Here is an 18817-nt window from a genome sequence, read left to right as displayed (position 1 = left end):
GGCCACCAATTTGTGTACAGCAAGCTCCCAGAAACTGCAAAGTGATAATGACCAGACTGCGCAATGTTGACTGAGAGATAAATATTGGCAGGCAATCTGGGATAATTCTCCTACTCTTCTTAAAAATTGTGCCATAGGATCTTTAACATCCACTCGAAAGGGCAGAAGGGACCTTGGTTTAACACCTCATTCAAAGGGCAGCACAACACTACCACAATATTGCACTAGAATGTCAGCTTTGATTTTTCTTGGGTTCAAGTCATAGGGTATTAGAGTAGAGAAGAGGCCCATAGGGTCTGCACCAACAAAGCTGTACTAAATCTATACTAATCCCACTTTCCAGCACTTGGCCCATAGCCTTGAATGTTATGACATTTCAAGTGCTTATCCACGTCCTTTTTAAAGGTTGTGATGTACCCTTCCAGGCAGTGCATTCCAGATTCTCATCACCCTCTGGGTGAAAAACATTTACATCTTAAAATTATGCCTCCTCGTTTTTGACTCTTCACCTAAGGGGAACAGCTACTTCCTATCCACCCTGTCTGTACCCCTCATAATCTTACATACCTTAATCAGGTCCTCCCTCAGCCTTCTCTGCTCAAAGGAAAACAACCCACACCTATCCAGCCTCTCTTCATAGCTCAAATTCTCCATCCCAGGCACCAACCTGGTGAATCTCCTCTGCACCCACTCCAGTGCAATCACCTCTTTCCTACAGAGAAGCGACCAGAACTGCACACAGCACTCCAGCTGTGGCCTAACCAACGTTTTGTACGGGTCCAACAGAACCACCCTGCTCTTATAATCTATGCCACGACTGATAAAGGCAAGTGTCCCGTATGCCTTCTGAACTACCCTATTAACCTTTCCTGCCACCTTCAGTGGACCAGCACCCCAAGGTCCCTCTGAGCTAACTAATGTCCTGCCATTCATTGAGTACTCCATGTCTTGCGACTCCTTCCAAAATGCAACACTTTGCACATTTCAGAGTTAAATTTCATATGCCACAGATCTGCCCATCTTCCTGCCCCCGAAGACCTTCTTCCTCACTATTAACAATCCTGCCAATCTTCGTGTCATCCGCAAATGTACTTATAAACCTCCCCACATTCTCATCTATATAATTTAATATATATCATGCACAATAAGGGACCTAGCACTGATCTCTGTGGTATGCCACTGGACACTGGCCTCCAGTCACAAAATCAGCTTTCTACCACTACTCTCTGTCTCCTACCACTAAGCCAGTTTTGAATCCAACTTACCAGGTTACTCTGGATCCTGTCATAATATCCACTCATGTATATAATGAGATGCAGACAGGCAGTGATTGACACACAGGATGACCAGTAAGCACACAACACAGTGCAGCCAATCACCAGACAGGACAACACCACTATAAAGCCAGAGGGCACTAGGTTTCCCGCTCTCTCTGGACCCAGCCACTGAGACAGTCAGAGTCCACGAGCTAGCACAGTGCAAACACCATGCGGTAGCTAGTAAGTCTGGTCAGGCTAGTACAAGGTCTCCAGTCAGTTCAGTATAGTGTCGACCCACAGCTGAATATGTATATCAGTTCTAACGTTGAATAAAACAGTGTTGGATCTTCTCCAGTGTTAGACGTCTGTTTCTAGCTTCCCTGCATCGAGTGCAGTCCACATCGAACCTACCTGCCTAACACATTAGATCCCATGTGCTTTTACCTTCTTTATCAGTCTCCCATGTGGGACCTTGTCAAAGGCTTTGCTGAAATCCATGTAAACTACATCAATTGCACTAACGTCAACTACACATCCGATCATCTCCTCGAAGAATTCAAACAAATTCTGTAGGCATGATGTCCCTCTGACAAATCTATGCTGGCTATCCCTGATCGAACCTTGCCTCTCCAAGTAGAGATTAAGGACGCGATTCTCCCAAAAGGGAACAAAGTCCTCTAGCGAGCATGTTTAGCCGCGTGTTTCCCAGCACTCGCAGTGCCGAGAAACAAATGACTATTCAACGCGACTCGCGTTGAACAAGGGGCCTGAACGGAAACGCGAGGCTGAGGCCACTCATAATCCATTTTCTACAGTGGGGAGCTCCACTCGCTGGTACTCTCCATTGCAGCGAGAGATTGAGGCATCGATTTTAAATTTCCGAGGCCCTCAAAACAATCCCCGACCACCCCCAGCCTGAACGCACTATGGGAGGGTCGTCCCCCCACCCCCGCACTCCCTCCCCCACCCTAACATCCACGCCAGGTAACCCTGGCCCAATTGCGCAGTGACCTTGGCAGTGACAACCTGGTACCCTGGCAGTGCACTTGCCAGCTGGCAATGCCACCTGGGGACCTTCGCAGTGCCACACTGGCACCCAGGTGGCACTGTCAGGATACCAGGCTGGCACTGCCAGGGTACCCAGGTGGTACCAGTAGTGCCAGGACACCACCCTGCCCAAAGGGCATGCAGCTGGGAGCCTCCGATCCGCTGGACATATCTGTTCCTCTATTCCACACTGACTGTTTGGGGACCTATACTACACTCCCAGTAATGTGACTGCCCCCTTGTTATTCCTAAACTCAACCCACAAAGCCTCATTTGAAGACTCTTTCAAGATATGATCCCTCCCTACTGCAGTAACTGACTCCTGAATTAATAACGCAACACCACCTCCTCTTTTACACCCTCCTCTGTCTTGCCTGAAGGTCCTAAACACGGGAATGTTGAGTTGCCAGTCCTGCCCCTCCCTCACCCACGTCCCTGTGATGGCAACAATATCACAATTCCATGTGTCAATCCACACCCTTAACTCATCAGCCTTACCTATGATGCTCCTAGCATTAAGGTAGAGGCCATCCAGACTCACCTTTCTCCTTTGAAACTCAACATGGCTGAACTTCCTCTGTCTTGGTTCCTTTACTATAGTATGCTGTGTCCCTTTTGTACTAATTTTCTGTGCCCTCTCCCCTGCTGAACTAGTATAACCCCCTCCCTATCCCAAGCAAACCCACCCCCAAGGATGTTGGTCCCATTCTGGTTCAGGTGCATACCTTCCCTCTTGTACATGTCCCACTTTCCCCAGAAACAGTCTCAGTGATCCAGGAATCTAAAACCCTCCCTCTTGCACAAACTATTGAGCCATGCATTCACCTGCCCTATTCCCCTATTTCTGTACTCTCTAGCATGTGGCACGGGGAGTAATCCAGTGATTACAAACCTTGGGTCCTGCTGCCTAGCTCCCTGAATTTGTGATGCAAGACCTCATCCTTCATTCTACCTATATTGTTAACACCAATGTCTACGATAACATCTAACTTATCACCCTCCTCCTTTAAATGCCCTTTCAGTGGGATTCAGTGAGATCCCTGCCCCTGCCCCTGAAGGTAACAGACAATTCTGGAGTCACATCTGCGGCCACAGAAATGCCTATCTGCTCCCATAACTAATGATCCCCTATCACTATCGCTCCTCCTTTATTCCTTCCTTCATGTGCAGTCTCTGGAGTGGGATTTGAACCCATAATCTTGTGACTCAACCACAAGATGGCTATCAACTGCACCACAGCTGATGTACATAGAACATAGAACATAGAAAATACAGCACAGAACAGGCCCTTCGGCCCACGATGTTGTGCCGAACCTTTGTCCTAGATTAATCATAGATTATCATTGAATCTACAGTGCAGAAGGAGGCCATTCGGCCCCCTGAGTCTGCACCAGCTCTTGGAAAGAGCACCCTACCCAAACTCAACACCTCCACCCAACACCAAGGGCAATTTGGACATTATATGTGAAAACAGTCAGAGGTGGCCTTGTCTAGGTAAGAGACTTGAAAATGGGGAGGCCCTGCAAGAGAGTCTTAAAGATATTGTACAGCCAAGCCCCAGCGACAGATTAATTCAAAATGTTGTGGGCACATGATCTTGATTGATGGATGGGAAATCATGGGGATTAGCGGGGAAGGTGGGGCGGCCAATTTGCAGGGTCATAATGTGCACTGTCAGTGGGCAGGACACCCCAGTGAGTGCACCCAGTCACGGGAAAACAATGACCTTTATTGTTTTGCTGCATTGCTGAGTTGCAACTTAATAATAAGGTCCATTTTACAGCACTGCTAATACGGTCAACCTTAACCCAAAAATTCAATCTTCTTTTGCTCCTCAGAGCACTTGGTCATGGTGCTTTTGGTGAAGTGTATGAGGGTCACGTGGTTGGAATTAGTGGAGAGTCCGTCCCTTTACAAGTGGCAATCAAGGTTAGTAATGGACTTTTCCAAAATCCTTTCTCATGCTTTATGTCACTCACTAATGTCGTCCAGTTATAAGAGTGGCCGGCCAGATTTCTCTGGTAAATTGCAAAGTGTCTCACCCACGAAGTCTTCCTTGACAGGAAGAGCATAATGCGATCAACTGTGCCATTACGTCATGGTCATGAGGGAAGGGTATTGGCCTACCAATTGAGTCATAGTTAAGGAAAATCCCAAACTCGGTCAACTCTGTCATGATCAAGGAAACGGTGGGCGAGTTTCTCTGATCCCGCGCCGGGTCGGGGAATCGCCGGGGGGTGCGTGAATCCCGCGAAGCCGCTCCAATGCCGGGCCGGAACGCCCCCCCCCCACCCCCACCCGCCCTCGACGGGCCAAATGCCCGCCGGGTTCGGCTGGCATCATTCGCATGTGGTCCTACCCGACGGGACCTTGCCGTTCTGGTTGCATGGGCTGTCCTGGTGGGGGGGGAGGTGCGACCCGACTGCGGGGGGGGCCTCCACGGTGGCCAGGCCTGCGATCGGGGCCAACCGATCGGCAGGCGGGCTAATTACGGGTGGGGCCTATGTTTCTCCTTGCCGGGTCCCTGTAGGGCTCCGCCATGTTGCTCGGGAGCCGGCACGGAGACGGAAACCCACGCGCATGCGCGGACCCGCGCCGCCCGCGCTGGCGCCCGTGATCGCTGCTCCTAGCGGCCAGATGACGCCGTCGTAAAACGCTCCGGCGCTTACGACGGAGTCAACACTTAGCCCCATTATCGGAGAATCCCGCCCATGTGTTTGCGTGGGTTTTGTCCCCACAACCCAAAGATGTGCTGGTTAGGTGGATTGGCCACGCTAAATTGCCTCTTAATTGGAAAAAATGAATTGGGTACTCTACATTTATTTTTTAAAAGGAAACAGTGTAACTATTATTGTCACAGGGAGTATCCAATAAGATACATCTGATCTTAGAATGTCATGGCTGCATTTGGATTTTTTTTCACCACCATTAGGGAAGCCACTAGGCTGAATTTTCCTGGAAATTGGCACGGGTCAATAGCGGTGGAACAATTGGTGTTCCACCCTGCCAGCAATAGGTCCCAGCACCTATTGCTGGGAGGGTAACCTCTGATTTGCATCCCCCTCGCCAGCAAATTCACCACTTGAAGATTGGTGCACCATTTTTAAAGGCTGCTTCAGCGCTAAGGGAAGCCACCACACCCTCACCCCGTATGCACCTCCCTTGCACAGCCCCCCTGCACATCCTGCAGGCACTGTCCCTGGCACTGGGCAGAGATAGGGACAGTGCCTCGGCATGGCCCTCTGCCCCCTGAGCGATGCACTCATCTGATCGCCCGAGGGAGATTTGCTCTCCAGATGGACACCTTAGGAGTCGTAATCCACGCCATTCTTCTCTCATGTCAACGTGAATGGATTTTTTAATGTGGCGGGTGGGGAGGGGGGGGGAATTAGATGTTAATATATTCAAATGATGTTCTCAATGTTAGATGTGCTACCTCACTGATGGGGGGAGGGAAAAATTGCATTACGTGTTTATGACGGCGTGAAACGCAATTTAAGAGTTCAGTGAAAAGCCCCTAGTCGCCACATTCCGGCGCCTGTTCGGGTACACGGAGGGAGAATTCAGAATGTCCAATTCACCTAACAGCATGTCTTTCGGGACTTGTGAGAGGAAACCGGATCACCCGGAGGAAACCCACTCAGACTCCCACAGACAGTGACCCAAGCCGGGAATCGAACCTGGGACCCTGGCGCTGGGAAGCAACCGTGCTAACCACTGTGCTACTGCGAGTATGAGGGCAATGCTTCCAATGATGAGGACTAGGTTGTCATTTGCGAAGTTTGTGACTGCGAGAGTGAAAGTGAAGGCTCAGAGGGTGAGCTAGATGAGAACGACCATGCAACGCTTCGTTGGTGGTTCGGCGGGAATGACGAGGTGATCGCATGGGACGCCTAGCCTGCGTCGGACACCAAGAAATGTGAATACTCTGAGATGACGCATGTAGAAATGAACAGCAAGGTTGCTGCAGCAGACACCTCAGAAACCGATGTAGCTCCGGATCAACTGAAAACTGAGGATATTGTACCAATTCTGGAAAAGCTAGCTACAGAAGCATTAGGAGAACCACTGAGGCCCCGCGAAGAAGTTCAGGTAATGGACTCCCCGAGACTTGAAGCCATTGCACCGCAGGAGGACTTTGAAGAGCAAATGAAGGCATCCATTTGTAGTTCCACGGCGACGGATGATACTTATATTATAATCAATGGAAAGGATGAACCATGGCTTGCATCTGTGTGTAGCGCCACGACGACAGTTGATACAGTGTCAGAATGCAGTTCCACTGCGCTGGATGACATACACATATTATCACATGAAGAGGATGTGTCGTCACCTGGGCTATCGGCAAAAGATGAGGTGTGCATAGTGCTCTCGAGTAACGAGGAATCATCATCTGGGCCTCAACCACAAGACAAAGGGGCAGTGCCCAGCGATGTGGATGCCAGTCCTACCCAGAAACCAGAATGTGAGGCAATCTAGACCCTAGAGGGTAATCCATCCCAGATCCCAGAGGGCGAGGATCTGCAGCTGGTTGTTGAAAGTACTGACTTAGCCACCACCGCACAGTCCCTCGGAAACACGCCGACACGAGACATCTCTACAGACGACCCACAATATACTGAATCCATGGCACAGGACAGCGACAAGATAGGTGCTGCCAGAGCCAAATGAAGGATCCAGAATAGCTGCCCATAGACATGCCTGCCTCAAACACCTGCTCCTACACACTACTGCTGTGCTGCTTACCCAGTGTCACTGACTGGATCCACCTGAGGTTCATGTATCTATGCTGATGCCAGTTGAGCTGGCCTGGTGTAAGGCAGCTTCCTTCAACATATTTCCCTCCTCTTGATGTCCAAAGCTCACATCAGCTATTGGGAGTGGTGCCACAGCCCTGAGGCTTGTGTGATTCACAAGAGAAGCTTATAAGAGGAAGGCTCAGAGACCCTCGTCCCCATGGATGCCCTCTAAGTTATGACAGGGGACATCTTACGGTCTGACGGTTTGAGTATGCCCCTCCTGTCACTTACATGCGTGTGGTGCATCATTAGCTTGCCACAGTGACATGGTAGCTTGGGGATGACATTTTCTGCTGTGAATGCTGGTGTTGGTTTCATCATGTACTGTCGTGGTGACATCACCAACGCTTTGCAAGTGCCAATATGTTGACACTGCACGGCACCATTCTAAAGGGCCAGATGTTTTTGATGGGCACCCATGCCTTGGGGTGAAGTAAGGCCAGGAACAACCAAGGGATTTCTCTTGATGTTGTAGAGAGTGGGGATGGTGTGTGGCTGTAGAATTGCATTCTGCATGTGGGAAGCTGCCCCAAAGCCAGGCAGCCATGCACACTTGCAGAGCATGCCATGACCTGCTGAATTAATTTGGCAGAATGCAGCCAGGTGTAGTGCAGAGGCAGGGTTAGCAGACTCGTCAGGGCTGGGTCTTCTCAGGAAGGAAATCAGGAGAGCAATGGTTCATGCAGTGGGCTGGGAGCTTCCCGAGGGATCCTTCAAGTTGAACCAACTTTCACAAGGGTAGCAACCTATTGGGCAACAATGACACTAAGTGCTCACAGGTTGACGTTCAGCCAAATGATCCAGCACTTTTTTCTAATTTTTGCAGGACCACGATGATGGCGGGGTCAGATGTTTTATCAGTCCCGGGACATGATAGACCCGCCTCCGCGACTGACTCGCTGCTGATTGCCCCTCCCTGCTGGTGCAGCAGGTAGCAGATCTGATCACAGTCCAGTCCCCCCACTCCCCAGCACAAAAATAGTGTCAGCAGGCACTACCACTTAGGAGGCGGGATTGTGGCATCTCTGTGGTAATACCAGGTACTGCAGTACCTGAGAGGTGGATGACCATTGGCTAGACCCAGGCGTCTACCATTGGCTAATGTATATAGCTCCGCCCTGAGAGGCAGGGTATAAGAACCAATGCCATCCCAGCAGCCTTCACTTTCTGTATCGAAGTTGCTGGGAACTGTTCTAGCTGATTAAAGCCTATTAGTTATGACTCACCTTGTCTCGAGAGTAATTGATTGTGCATCAATTTAATCAGCTATTACTTCAGTTGAAAGGATGGATCTCCGCATCAAGCCGGAGTGTCTTCAGCTCAGCCCCCACGCAGACAACTCCACTGCTATCTTCAAGCATTGGCTGGCGTGTTTTAAGGGCTACCACGACACGGCCGCCAACACCCCCACGGAAAGGCAGAAAATGCACCTTCTACGCTCGCGGCTCAGCCCTGGGATCTACCCTCTGATCGAGGAGGCGGCAAACTATGCTGCAGCTATCGAGCTGCTAGAAGGACATTATATCCGTCCTGTGAACCAGGTCTATGCCCGTCACCTGCTGGCAACTAGAAGGCAAAGCCCTGAAGAAACACTGAAAGACTTCTATCGGGCACTGCTAGTGCTGGGCCGAAACTGTGGCTGCCCGCCAGTTTCGGGGAACGAGCACACAGAACTTTTAATTAGGGTTGCTTTCGTGGCAGGTATGACTTCCCCCGACATCTGCAGAAGGCTCCTTGAAATGGACACACTGGGTCTCACTGAGGCACGGGCCCTGGCAGGGTCCATGGACGTTGCGGATAAAAACGCGCTGGCTTTTGCCCCCGGACGTGCTGCGCCCCCCTGGGCTGCGTGGCACCCCGCCGCGACAGACCCCCAGACTTTTTCGCTAGCCCCGCAAGCCTGCGCGGCGAGACGGCCCGCTATCGCCGCTGGCCAACGCTGTTTCTTCTGCGGGCAGGCGAATCATCCCCGCCCGCGCTGCCCGGCCCACACCGCCACCTGCAAAGGGTGCGGCAAGAAGGGTCACTATGTCGGGGTCTGCCAGGCCCGCGCCATGGCCGCGGTCGCCAGCGACTATTGGCAGCCTTTTTTTCAGGTCCTGGCCGTCCAAGGCCCACTGCTGCCCTCCTATCCCCAGGCCGCGTGCGGCCCACGGCCGTGGCCATTTTGCCCCCCGGCCACCACGCTGGACGGGTGGGCGCCACCATTTTGTCCCTCGCCACCGCCATCTTCGGCATTCCCGGACTCCATGTGCGACCCGTGGCTGACGCCATCTTGGATGGGGTCTCAGGCCCCCACCACTGCCGACTACACGCTGCCCGACCAGAACGCTCCTTTACTCCAGCTGGCCTCCGTAACTCTGGACCAGAGTCGGCCCCGGACGCTAGCAAAAGCAACTGCAACGATCGCCATCAACGGCCACGTGATGTCGTGCCTGATCGACTCCGGGAGCACGGAAAGTTTCGTGCACCCCGACACGGTAAGGTGCTGTTCCCTTGTCACCCATCCTGTAAACCAAAGGATCTCCCTGGCCTCCGCGTCACACGCGGTGGAGATAAAGGGGTTCTGCCTAGCGAACCTCACGGTCCAAGGCAGGGAATTCCGCAATTTCCGCCTGTACGTTCTGCCGCACCTCTGCGCAGCCACCCTTCTTAGGCTGCATTTCCAGTGCCATCTGCAAAGCCTGACCTTTAAATTTGGTGGCCCTATAGCCCCCATTACTGTCTGCGGCCTCACGACCCTTAAGGTCGACCCGCCTTCCCTGTTGCGAACCTCACCCCGGATTGCAAACCCGTCGCCACCAGGAGCAGACGGTACAGTGCCAAGGACCGGACCTTCATCAGGTCAGAGGTCCAAAGGCTGCTGAAGGAAAGGGTCATCGAAGCGAGGAACAGCCCCTGGAGGGCTCAAGTAGTGGTGGTAAAGACCGGGGAGAAATATAGGATGGTCATCGACTATAGCCAGACCATCAACAGGTTTACGCAGCTGGATGCGTAACCTCTCCCCCGTATAGCCGACCTGGTAAACAGGATTGCGCAATACAAGGTTTTCTCCACGGTGGATCTCAAGTCTGCCTACCACCAGCTACCCCTCTGTAATGGGGACCGCCAGTACACTGCCGTCGAAGCAGATGGGCGGCTCTATCACTTTTTAAGGGTTCCCTTCGGTGTCATGAACGGGGTCTCAGTCTTCCAACGTGAGATGGACCGAATGGTTGACCGATACGGCTTACGCGCAACGTTCCCATATCTTGATAACGTCACCATCGGCGGCCATGACCAGCAGGACCACGACACCAGCCTCCGAAAATTTCTCCAGACCGCAAATATCCTTAATCTGACCTACAATAAGGATAAATGTGTGTTTAGCACCGACCGTCTAGCCATCCTAGGCTACGTAGTGCGAAGTGGAGTCATAGGCTCCGACCCTGAGCGCATGCGCCCCCTCATGGAATTCCCCCTCCCTCACTGCCCCAAGGCCCTAAAGCGCTGCCTCGGCTTCTTCAGCTATTATGCACAGTGGGTCCCCAATTACGCCGACAAGGCTCGACCACTGATCCAGTCCACAACCTTCCCCCTGTCGACGGAGGCCCTCCAGGCCTTCTGCCGCATCAAAGCGGACATCGCAAAAGCCACGATGCGTGCCATCGATGAGTCCCTCCCCTTCCAGGTCGAGCGCGATGCGTCCGACGTAGCTCTGGTGGCCACCCTCAACCAACCGGGCAGGCCCGTTGCTTTCTTCTCCCGCACCCTCCTTGCTTCCGAAATCCGCCACTCCTCGGTCGAAAAGGAGGCCCAGGCCATAGTGGAAGCTGTGCGACACTGGAGGCATTACCTGGCCGGCAGGAGATTCACTCTCCTCACGGACCAACGGTCGGTTGCCTTCATGTTCGATAACGCACAGCGGGGCAAGATTAAGAACGACAAGATCTTGCGGTGGAGGATAGAGCTCTCCACCTACAATTACGAGATCTTGTACCGTCCCGGGAAGCTGAACGAGCCTCCTGATGCCCTATCCCGCGGCACTTGTGCCACCGCACAAGTGGACCGCCTCCGAGCCCTCCACGAGGACCTCTGCCACTCATTTCTTTAATTTCATCAAGACCCGCAACCTGCCCTACTCCATCGAGGAGGTCAGGACAGTCACCAGGGACTGCCAAATCTGCGCGGAGTGCAAGCCGCACTTCTACCGGCCAGAGAGGGCGCACCTAATAAAGGCTTCCCGCCCCTTTGAATGCCTCAGCATGGATTTCAAAGGCCCTCTCCCCTCCACCGACCGCAACACGTACTTCCTGAACGTGATTGACGAATACTCCCGTTTCCCATTCGCCATCCCCTGCCCGGACATGATCACAACCACCGTCATCAAGGCCCTCCAGGGGATCTTTACACTGTTCGGTTTCCCCGCGTACATACACAGTGATAGGGTGTCCTCCTTTATGAGCGATGAGCTGCGTCAATTCCTGCTCAGCAAAGGCATCGCCTCGAGCAGGACCATCAGTTACAATCCCCGGGGAAATGGGCAGGTTGAGAGGGAGAACGGAACGGTCTGGAAGACCGTCCTGCTGGCCCTACGGTCCAGGAATCTCCCAGTCTCCCGCTGGCAGGAAGTTCTCCCGGTGGCCCTTCACGCCATCCGGTCACTGCTCTGTACTACCACAAACCAGACACCTCACGAACGTCTCCTTGTTTTCCCCAGGAAGTCCTCCTCCGGGACCTCGCTCCCAACCTGGTTAGCGACACCCGGACCCGTCCTCTTCGGAGACATGCGAGGGCGCACAAGTCGGACTCGTTGGTCGAGAGGATCCACCTGCTGCATGCCAACCCCCAGTACGCCTACGTAGCCTTCCCCGACGGCCGGCAAGACACGGTCTCCCTTTGGGACCTGGCCCCCGCCGGAGCCCCACCCGCACCATTGCCCCCACTCCCACCCTCCCCGCAGCACCTGACCGGAGGGTCAGTACTGCCGCCGCCCCTACCCGGTGCCGAACAAGCGCCGACGCCCCCTACAGGCCCCCCTCCCCCTGCCCACTTTTCACCCCAAGAGCGCCGCTAGGGGTGACGAAGCTGCCTGGGAGGAAGACACCACGTTCCCGGAGTCGCAACCACCGGGGCCCCCACCAGGTTAATCGCCGAAGCTCAGATGCTCCAGAAGGACAACCTGGCCACCCGATCGACTGATTGCTGCACCATGAACACTTTTTCTGTTACCCTCGGCATCACGGTACCTCCATATCTGGTCCTACCATGCGAAAGGCGACATTAACGCTGGCCATCACCCCGCCGGGTTCTTTTTAACAGGGGGTGAATGTGGTAATACCAGTTATTGCAGTACCTGAGAGGTGGATGACCATTGGCTAGACCCAACAGTCTACCATTGGCTAATGAATATAGCTCCGCCCTGAGAGGCGGAGTATAAGAACCAATGCCGTCCCAGCAGCCTTCACTTTCTGTATCGAAGCTGCTGTGAACAGTTCTAGCTGATTAAAGCCTATTAGTTATGACTGACCTTGTCTCGAGAGTAATTGATTGCGCATCAATCTCCAACTCATGATTCCCACCTCAAACGTTATGAACACCCAGCCCGGCTAATTTTTTAAATACTGATATATTCCTGATTTATTTTAGTGAAATATTCATGTCAGTTTCCTACCATTACAGACTCTTCCGGACATCTGCTCCGAACAAGATGAAATGGATTTCTTGATGGAAGCTTTGATTATCAGGTAATAGTGACAATTCTTATCCATTGTCCTCTGATTCCTTTACAGTCACTTCACAATATCTTGATGGGTTACTGATAACAGATCAGAAATATCAGCCATAGGTAACTGGGATGGGAAGGTAAATTCAAGGGGTGTTCGTTGAGTAATCAAGTCTATAGTCCTTCTTCCCCAAATCCAGCCTAGCCTCACATATAGTCAGGCAACATACTGTGAGTGCTGCCAGAACATACCCTCCAACCTTCACATAATAAACTTACCTTTCAAACCTCCCTTCCTATTTCAATCTATTAACCTTCAGCAACCCCCACCCACCCCCCAATTTTATTTTATTATTTAACTTGATTTAGCCTATTTTTACTGCTTCATTTCTTGCTTAATTGGCAAAGTTCTGTCCTTTGGGTCTTGGGCCTTAACCAGTCTTGCACATGTCCTTCATTATGAGTCTTGGACGATCACAAGACTGATAGGCCTGGCCAAGCCTGCTCCAAAGGACTATAACAAAATGGCCTCCAGCACCATCACAGTGGAGTATTTATTTGTGCAGATGAGGGCCCAAGATGAAAGGAAGTCCCTCGGATATAAAACAAGCCAGTCCTCTGCTAATTTGTGCAAAACAGTGAGATGGATGGAAAACTTCATCCAACCAGTCTACTGGAGAGAAATGCATGGTTAATTATTGTTAATATGAATAGTTTAAAGATAAAGGCGAAGGTACTGGCTGTAAAAACGGTCAGTCAGGACAATGTGGGGACAGAATTAAAAAATATTATACTCCAGATTTTAAATATCTCGAACATTAAGCGGGGCAAGTAGGTGGCTCATCGCCTTGGCGATGGGGCCATACAAATGTTGGTCTTGCCAGCGACGCCTACGTCCTGTGAAAATTTTTTAAAATTGCACAACCGTACTGCGAGTAATCAATATTTTGAATTGGTATTCCATATCTGTGAACATTACTGATGAGTTATAAATGCCAACATGGAGAATGAACAGAAGCTGAGAAAGAGCTTTAAAAAGCTGACTGCTCTGAATATAGACCCATGAAGATCAAAGACAAAGGCCAGAATTTTCCAGCTTGCGTGGGGGTGCACGCCCCACCCGAACCAGTGCGACAACATCGGGCACGTGTCCCCACATCAATGTGCCCTTGTGCAATATTTCAGTCAACAGCGGGTGCGAGTGAGAGTCGGGAGTGCACCTGCCAGCAACTGGAAGGGGCAATAAGCTCATTCAGCCGTGATCCTGATTTACCTGGCGGGTGCGCATACCCACCGCTTGGCACACAGGCCCATCGGCCAGTGGCGGTCACATTACCGTCCCCAATCCATGGCGGGATAAAATGTCCGGGATAAACGAACATGTTTGGGGTGCCTGTTGCTCGATTCTGAGAGTTTGCAGCAGTTTTCTTGGCGCAAATGCCATTGCAACAATACTGCAGCTCCCTGAAGCAGCTGTCAGGCTTCCGGGCTAGCTACTTGTGGCATTTCGCACTGGCTGGCCAGCCCACGTGAAATTGCCCGCCAAGGCTGATTGTGGCCAGAGTCGGCCAATTGCACGCGCCCAACAGGTGAAAGATTCAAGCCAAATAGTTAGACTGAGAGTGCAGTGGGATATTTCAAACACACTCACCATCTCATTACTTCTATCATTTTACACAAAGCACAGCTAGCAGTACTGGTGAGCGCTAAAGGAAGGCGGATTAATTCCTTTGGGTGTGTCCCCAGCCCATGCCCCCAGAACATTTCCATTTTTGATTTGTATTTACATTTGGGAGCCTATCACAATTCTGAGTGAGTATGTCCGCAGAGACTTTTGGAATTAAATAGAACTCATCCTCACATAAACACAACTTGTTACATTTCCAGAACTCAGCAGTCCATAAGGAATGGAATTACAGAAGATACAGTGTAAGAGGAAGCTATTGCCTGTTCTGTCAATTAGTCCCACTCTTCTGCTCTATCCCCAAAGCCCTGCACAAGAAAGGTGTCTCCTCATCTCCCTTTATTTTACCAATTACTTTAAAGCTGTGTCCTTAAGTTATCGATCCTCCTGCAGCAGAAACTGTTATAGGCAGGGATTTGTTAAACAAACGTTGCAAGGAGTTCATCTACATTTTATACAAAACTATCCATACAACATATAATAAATTAAGTCCAGGTGAGAGGTCCAGTGATGGTGAAATACTCCCCTCCACCCCCCCCCATTATTGCATGATTCCAACAATGTTGGATATTTTCCTTCTCGAACTTGATGTATATTGAACTTGATGTCCAGCAACGTTGTATTTTGACGATTTGTTTTTTCTCTGTTGCCTTTTAAACAGCAAGTTTAACCATCAGAACATTGTCCGATGCATCGGTGTGAGCCTCCAAGCTTTGCCTCGGTTTATCCTTCTAGAGCTCATGACTGGAGGGGACATGAAGACTTACCTCCGTAAAAACAGGCCAAAAGCTGTAAGCACAAAAGTGAACACTTGTGATATTCTTTGTGTGGTTCCCCATGTATCATATAGCCCAGATTAGGTCCAGGATTGGGGATGGGGGAGGATAAAAGCTTCTCTGTATTGCCTCGGGGAGCACTCCTGGAATGCTGAACAAGACACACTTGCCTTTGGAAACCTTCATCTCGTACTGTGGTCCATCGACTGGAGGTCCCACAGCTCAGTCACCTGCCTCACTTCCTTTTACATTTAATCTGCGGCGCCAATGATATGATCAGGCCATGGCTTGTGCAGTGTAAATTAAGTCCCTCTAATTTTTTTTGAGGGAGCCTTCCCCATGACCTGATTACTACACCTTACAATTGAATGGGTCAGGGATAGAATTGGGTTGGGATAGGTTTGCCCAATACTTCATACGTTAACTCCTGCCGGATCCTCTTCCGCTCATCATGAGGTGGGAGTGGGTGTTTCAAAACAAAGCATAGAGTGGCTGGTTAAGTACAGTTATATCAACCCCCCCCCCCCCCCCCAGTTTAGTGTAGTTTAGCTCTTAAGACAAAATGCCTGCTACAACATGGCAACCACAGAACTTTGCATACAGAAACGGAAACATTTCACTTGCCTCTCTTCCACATTTGTTCCCCTCTCTTTATAGAAGGCAGGCAGTAAAGCTCTCTCATCAAAACCATGGCCTCATACGATAAATTGTTTTACCTTCCTTAATACGCATGTATAAGCAGTATTTAATTTTCACAGAGAGGACCATCAATTCCTTATCCACTATGTTTCATGCAAAACATATAGAACAGGAATGTTAGGAGACTTTAATTACCATCTTGCAGACTGGGAAGAATGTAATGTTAAGGGTAGGGAAGGATGGAATTTGGGAGAACTTTCTCCATCGATAAGTCCAACATGGAAGGAAGCAGCATTGGATCTTGTTCTGGGGAATGCGGCCATACAAGTAGAATGTGTTACAACAGGATATCATTCAGCTCACAGTGGCCACAACATAATTTAGAAGACCATAGACCATAAGATATAGGAGCAGAATTAGGCCATTTGGCCCATTGAATCTGCTCCGCCACTCGATCATGGCTGATATGTTTCCCATTCCCATTCTCCTGCCTTTTCACCGTAACACCTGATCCCCCTATTAATCTGTCTTAAAAGCACTCTGATTTTGCCTTCACAGCCTTCTGTGGCCAATAAGTTCCACAAATTCACCGCCCTCTGGCTGAAGAAATTCCTCCTCATCTCAGTTTTAAAGGATCGTCCCATCAGGCTGAGCCTGTGCCCCCCACCACCCCCGGATAGCACATCCTTCCATAGATACGGGGCCCAAAACTGCTCACAATATTCCAAATGGGGTCCGCCCAGAGCCGTATACAATTTAAGTAATTCTGGTAAGAGACCAAAAACCATCAAAGGTGGGCAGCACGGTGGCGCAGTGGTTAGCACTCACAGCGCCGAGGTCCCAGGTTTGATCTCAGCCCTGGGTCACTGTCTGTGTGGAGTTTGCACATTCTCCCTGTGTTTGTGTGGGTTTCGCCCCCACAACCCAAAGATGTGCAGGTTAGGTGAATTGGCCACGCTAAATTGCCCCTTAATTGGAAAAAATTAATTGGACACTCTAAATTTAAAAATAACCTATCAAAGATAAAAATGCTCAACTGGGGAAAGTCTAATTTGATTTATTCAGTCATAGCACAGGCATATGAAGAAGAAGCTCTGAAGAAGTATCGTACGGACCCGGAATGTTCATCAACGCTATTTATTTTTCCACAAATGCTGCCGAACCTGCTGAGTCTTCCCAACACTTCCTGTTTTTATTCCCTGTAGCACAGGGGGGGACGGGGGGGGGGGGGGGGGGGGGGGGACACAACCTTTTTTATAATAATCTTTATTATTGTCATTATGGGTCACAAGACCCATTGCTATTATCCCGCTCACTTCCTACGCTGAGCTCACCACATTGCATTGGACATGACAGAGGTTGACATGGGCCATCCAGGTTCCTGATTGAAAATCCTAGTCAATGCGGGAATGGGGCCTCAGTAGACCCCAATAATTGTCAATAATTGGCATGAATTGGTCGCCCTGTGAGACATGGCGGGCAAGTGATCTCACCCCGAGGCGCCCTTGTAGAAACTGGTTTGGAGTCAGGACTGTGGTGGCCAGTGGCGTGAAACTGTGTGTGCCTGCTTGTCTCCAATTCAGACCCCGCACTAATTTATAACCCTGGCTAACATCTGAAAGAGAGAGATAGAAAGACTGCGTATTAAGTTTGTGAGATTTAAGGTAAGACCCTCTACACCATCAAGTCAGTACGTACAGTAACATATGTCCCCTTTCATCTAAGAACTTGAGGCTTCCAGATTTCCAACTCGGCAAAGCCATATGCTGTGATCGAGCAATGTGGCAATTCCTGGCTACTTAGTTGTTGCAGAGAAGCTATTTCGCAACATGAGAAATACTTGCAATTTTACCCAATGACCCCTTTTAGAACATAGAACCGTACTGTGGAGATGCCGGCGTTGGACTGGGGTCCCTCGTACGAACGGGATATGGCGCTCGACTCATCGATCGACAGTTCCAACGCGCCACAGCAAAAAACCGCACTGACCTCCTCAGAAGACAAACATGGGACACAACCGACAGAATACCCTTTGTCGTCCAGTACTTTCCCGGAGCAGAGAAACTACGACATCTTCTTCACAGCCTTCAACACGTCATCGATGAAGATGAACATCTTGCCAAGGTCATCCCCACACCCCTACTACTTGCCTTCAAACAACCGCGCAACCTCAAACAAACCATTGTTTGCAGCAAACTACCCAGCCTTCAGAACAGCGACCACGACACCACACAACCCTGCCATGGCAATCTCTGCAAGACGTGCCAGATCATCAACATGGATACCACCATTACACGTGAGAACACCACCCACCAGGTACGCGGTACATACTCGTGCGACTCGGCCAATGTTGTCTACCTCATACGCTGCAGGAAAGGATGTCCCGAAGCGTGGTACATTGGCGAGACCATGCAGACGCTGCGACAACGAATGAACGGACATCGCGCGACAATCACCAGGCAGGAATGTTCCCTTCCAGTCGGGGAACACTTCAGCAGTCAAGGGCATTCAGCCTCTGATCTCCGGGTAAGCGTTCTCCAAGGCGGCCTTCAGGACGCGCGACAACGCAGAATCGCCGAGCAGAAGCTTATAGCCAAGTTCCGCACACATGAGTGCAGCCTCAACCGGGACCTGGGATTCATGTCACACTACATTCATCCCCCACCATCTGGCCTGCGAAATCCTACCAACTGTCCTGGCTTGACACAATTCACATCTCTTTAACCTGGGGTTACCCCATCTCTGGATCTGTAAAGATTTAATCACCTGCTAATGCTCGCATTCCAAGCATTGTCTGGCATCTTTGAATCTGTCTATATATATGTTTCTGGAACAGACCTCTTCATTCACCTGAGGAAGGAGCAGCGCTCCGAAAGCTAGTGACATCGAAACAAACCTGTTGGACTTTA

The 18817-nt window shown here is 50.7% G+C and overlaps 1 protein-coding gene across 2 annotated transcripts in view; it reads left to right on the top strand.

The window, feature by feature from the left end:
* The window catches only part of ltk (leukocyte receptor tyrosine kinase), a 381725-nt gene that overhangs the window by 341087 nt on the left and 21821 nt on the right, over positions 1 to 18817 (top strand). For both annotated transcript variants that reach the window (XM_072486158.1, XM_072486157.1), the window contains 3 exons: positions 4145 to 4235; positions 12767 to 12831; positions 15155 to 15284. In XM_072486158.1, the coding sequence (XP_072342259.1) occupies positions 4145 to 4235; positions 12767 to 12831; positions 15155 to 15284 (286 nt within the window). The remainder of the gene's footprint in view (positions 1 to 4144; positions 4236 to 12766; positions 12832 to 15154; positions 15285 to 18817) is intronic.

The sequence above is a fragment of the Scyliorhinus torazame genome, chromosome 2 (assembly GCF_047496885.1).
Source record: "Scyliorhinus torazame isolate Kashiwa2021f chromosome 2, sScyTor2.1, whole genome shotgun sequence".
NCBI lineage: Eukaryota > Metazoa > Chordata > Chondrichthyes > Carcharhiniformes > Scyliorhinidae > Scyliorhinus > Scyliorhinus torazame.
Note: the sequence above shows the minus strand (reverse complement) of the source record. Positions and strands in the feature narration are given on the sequence as shown.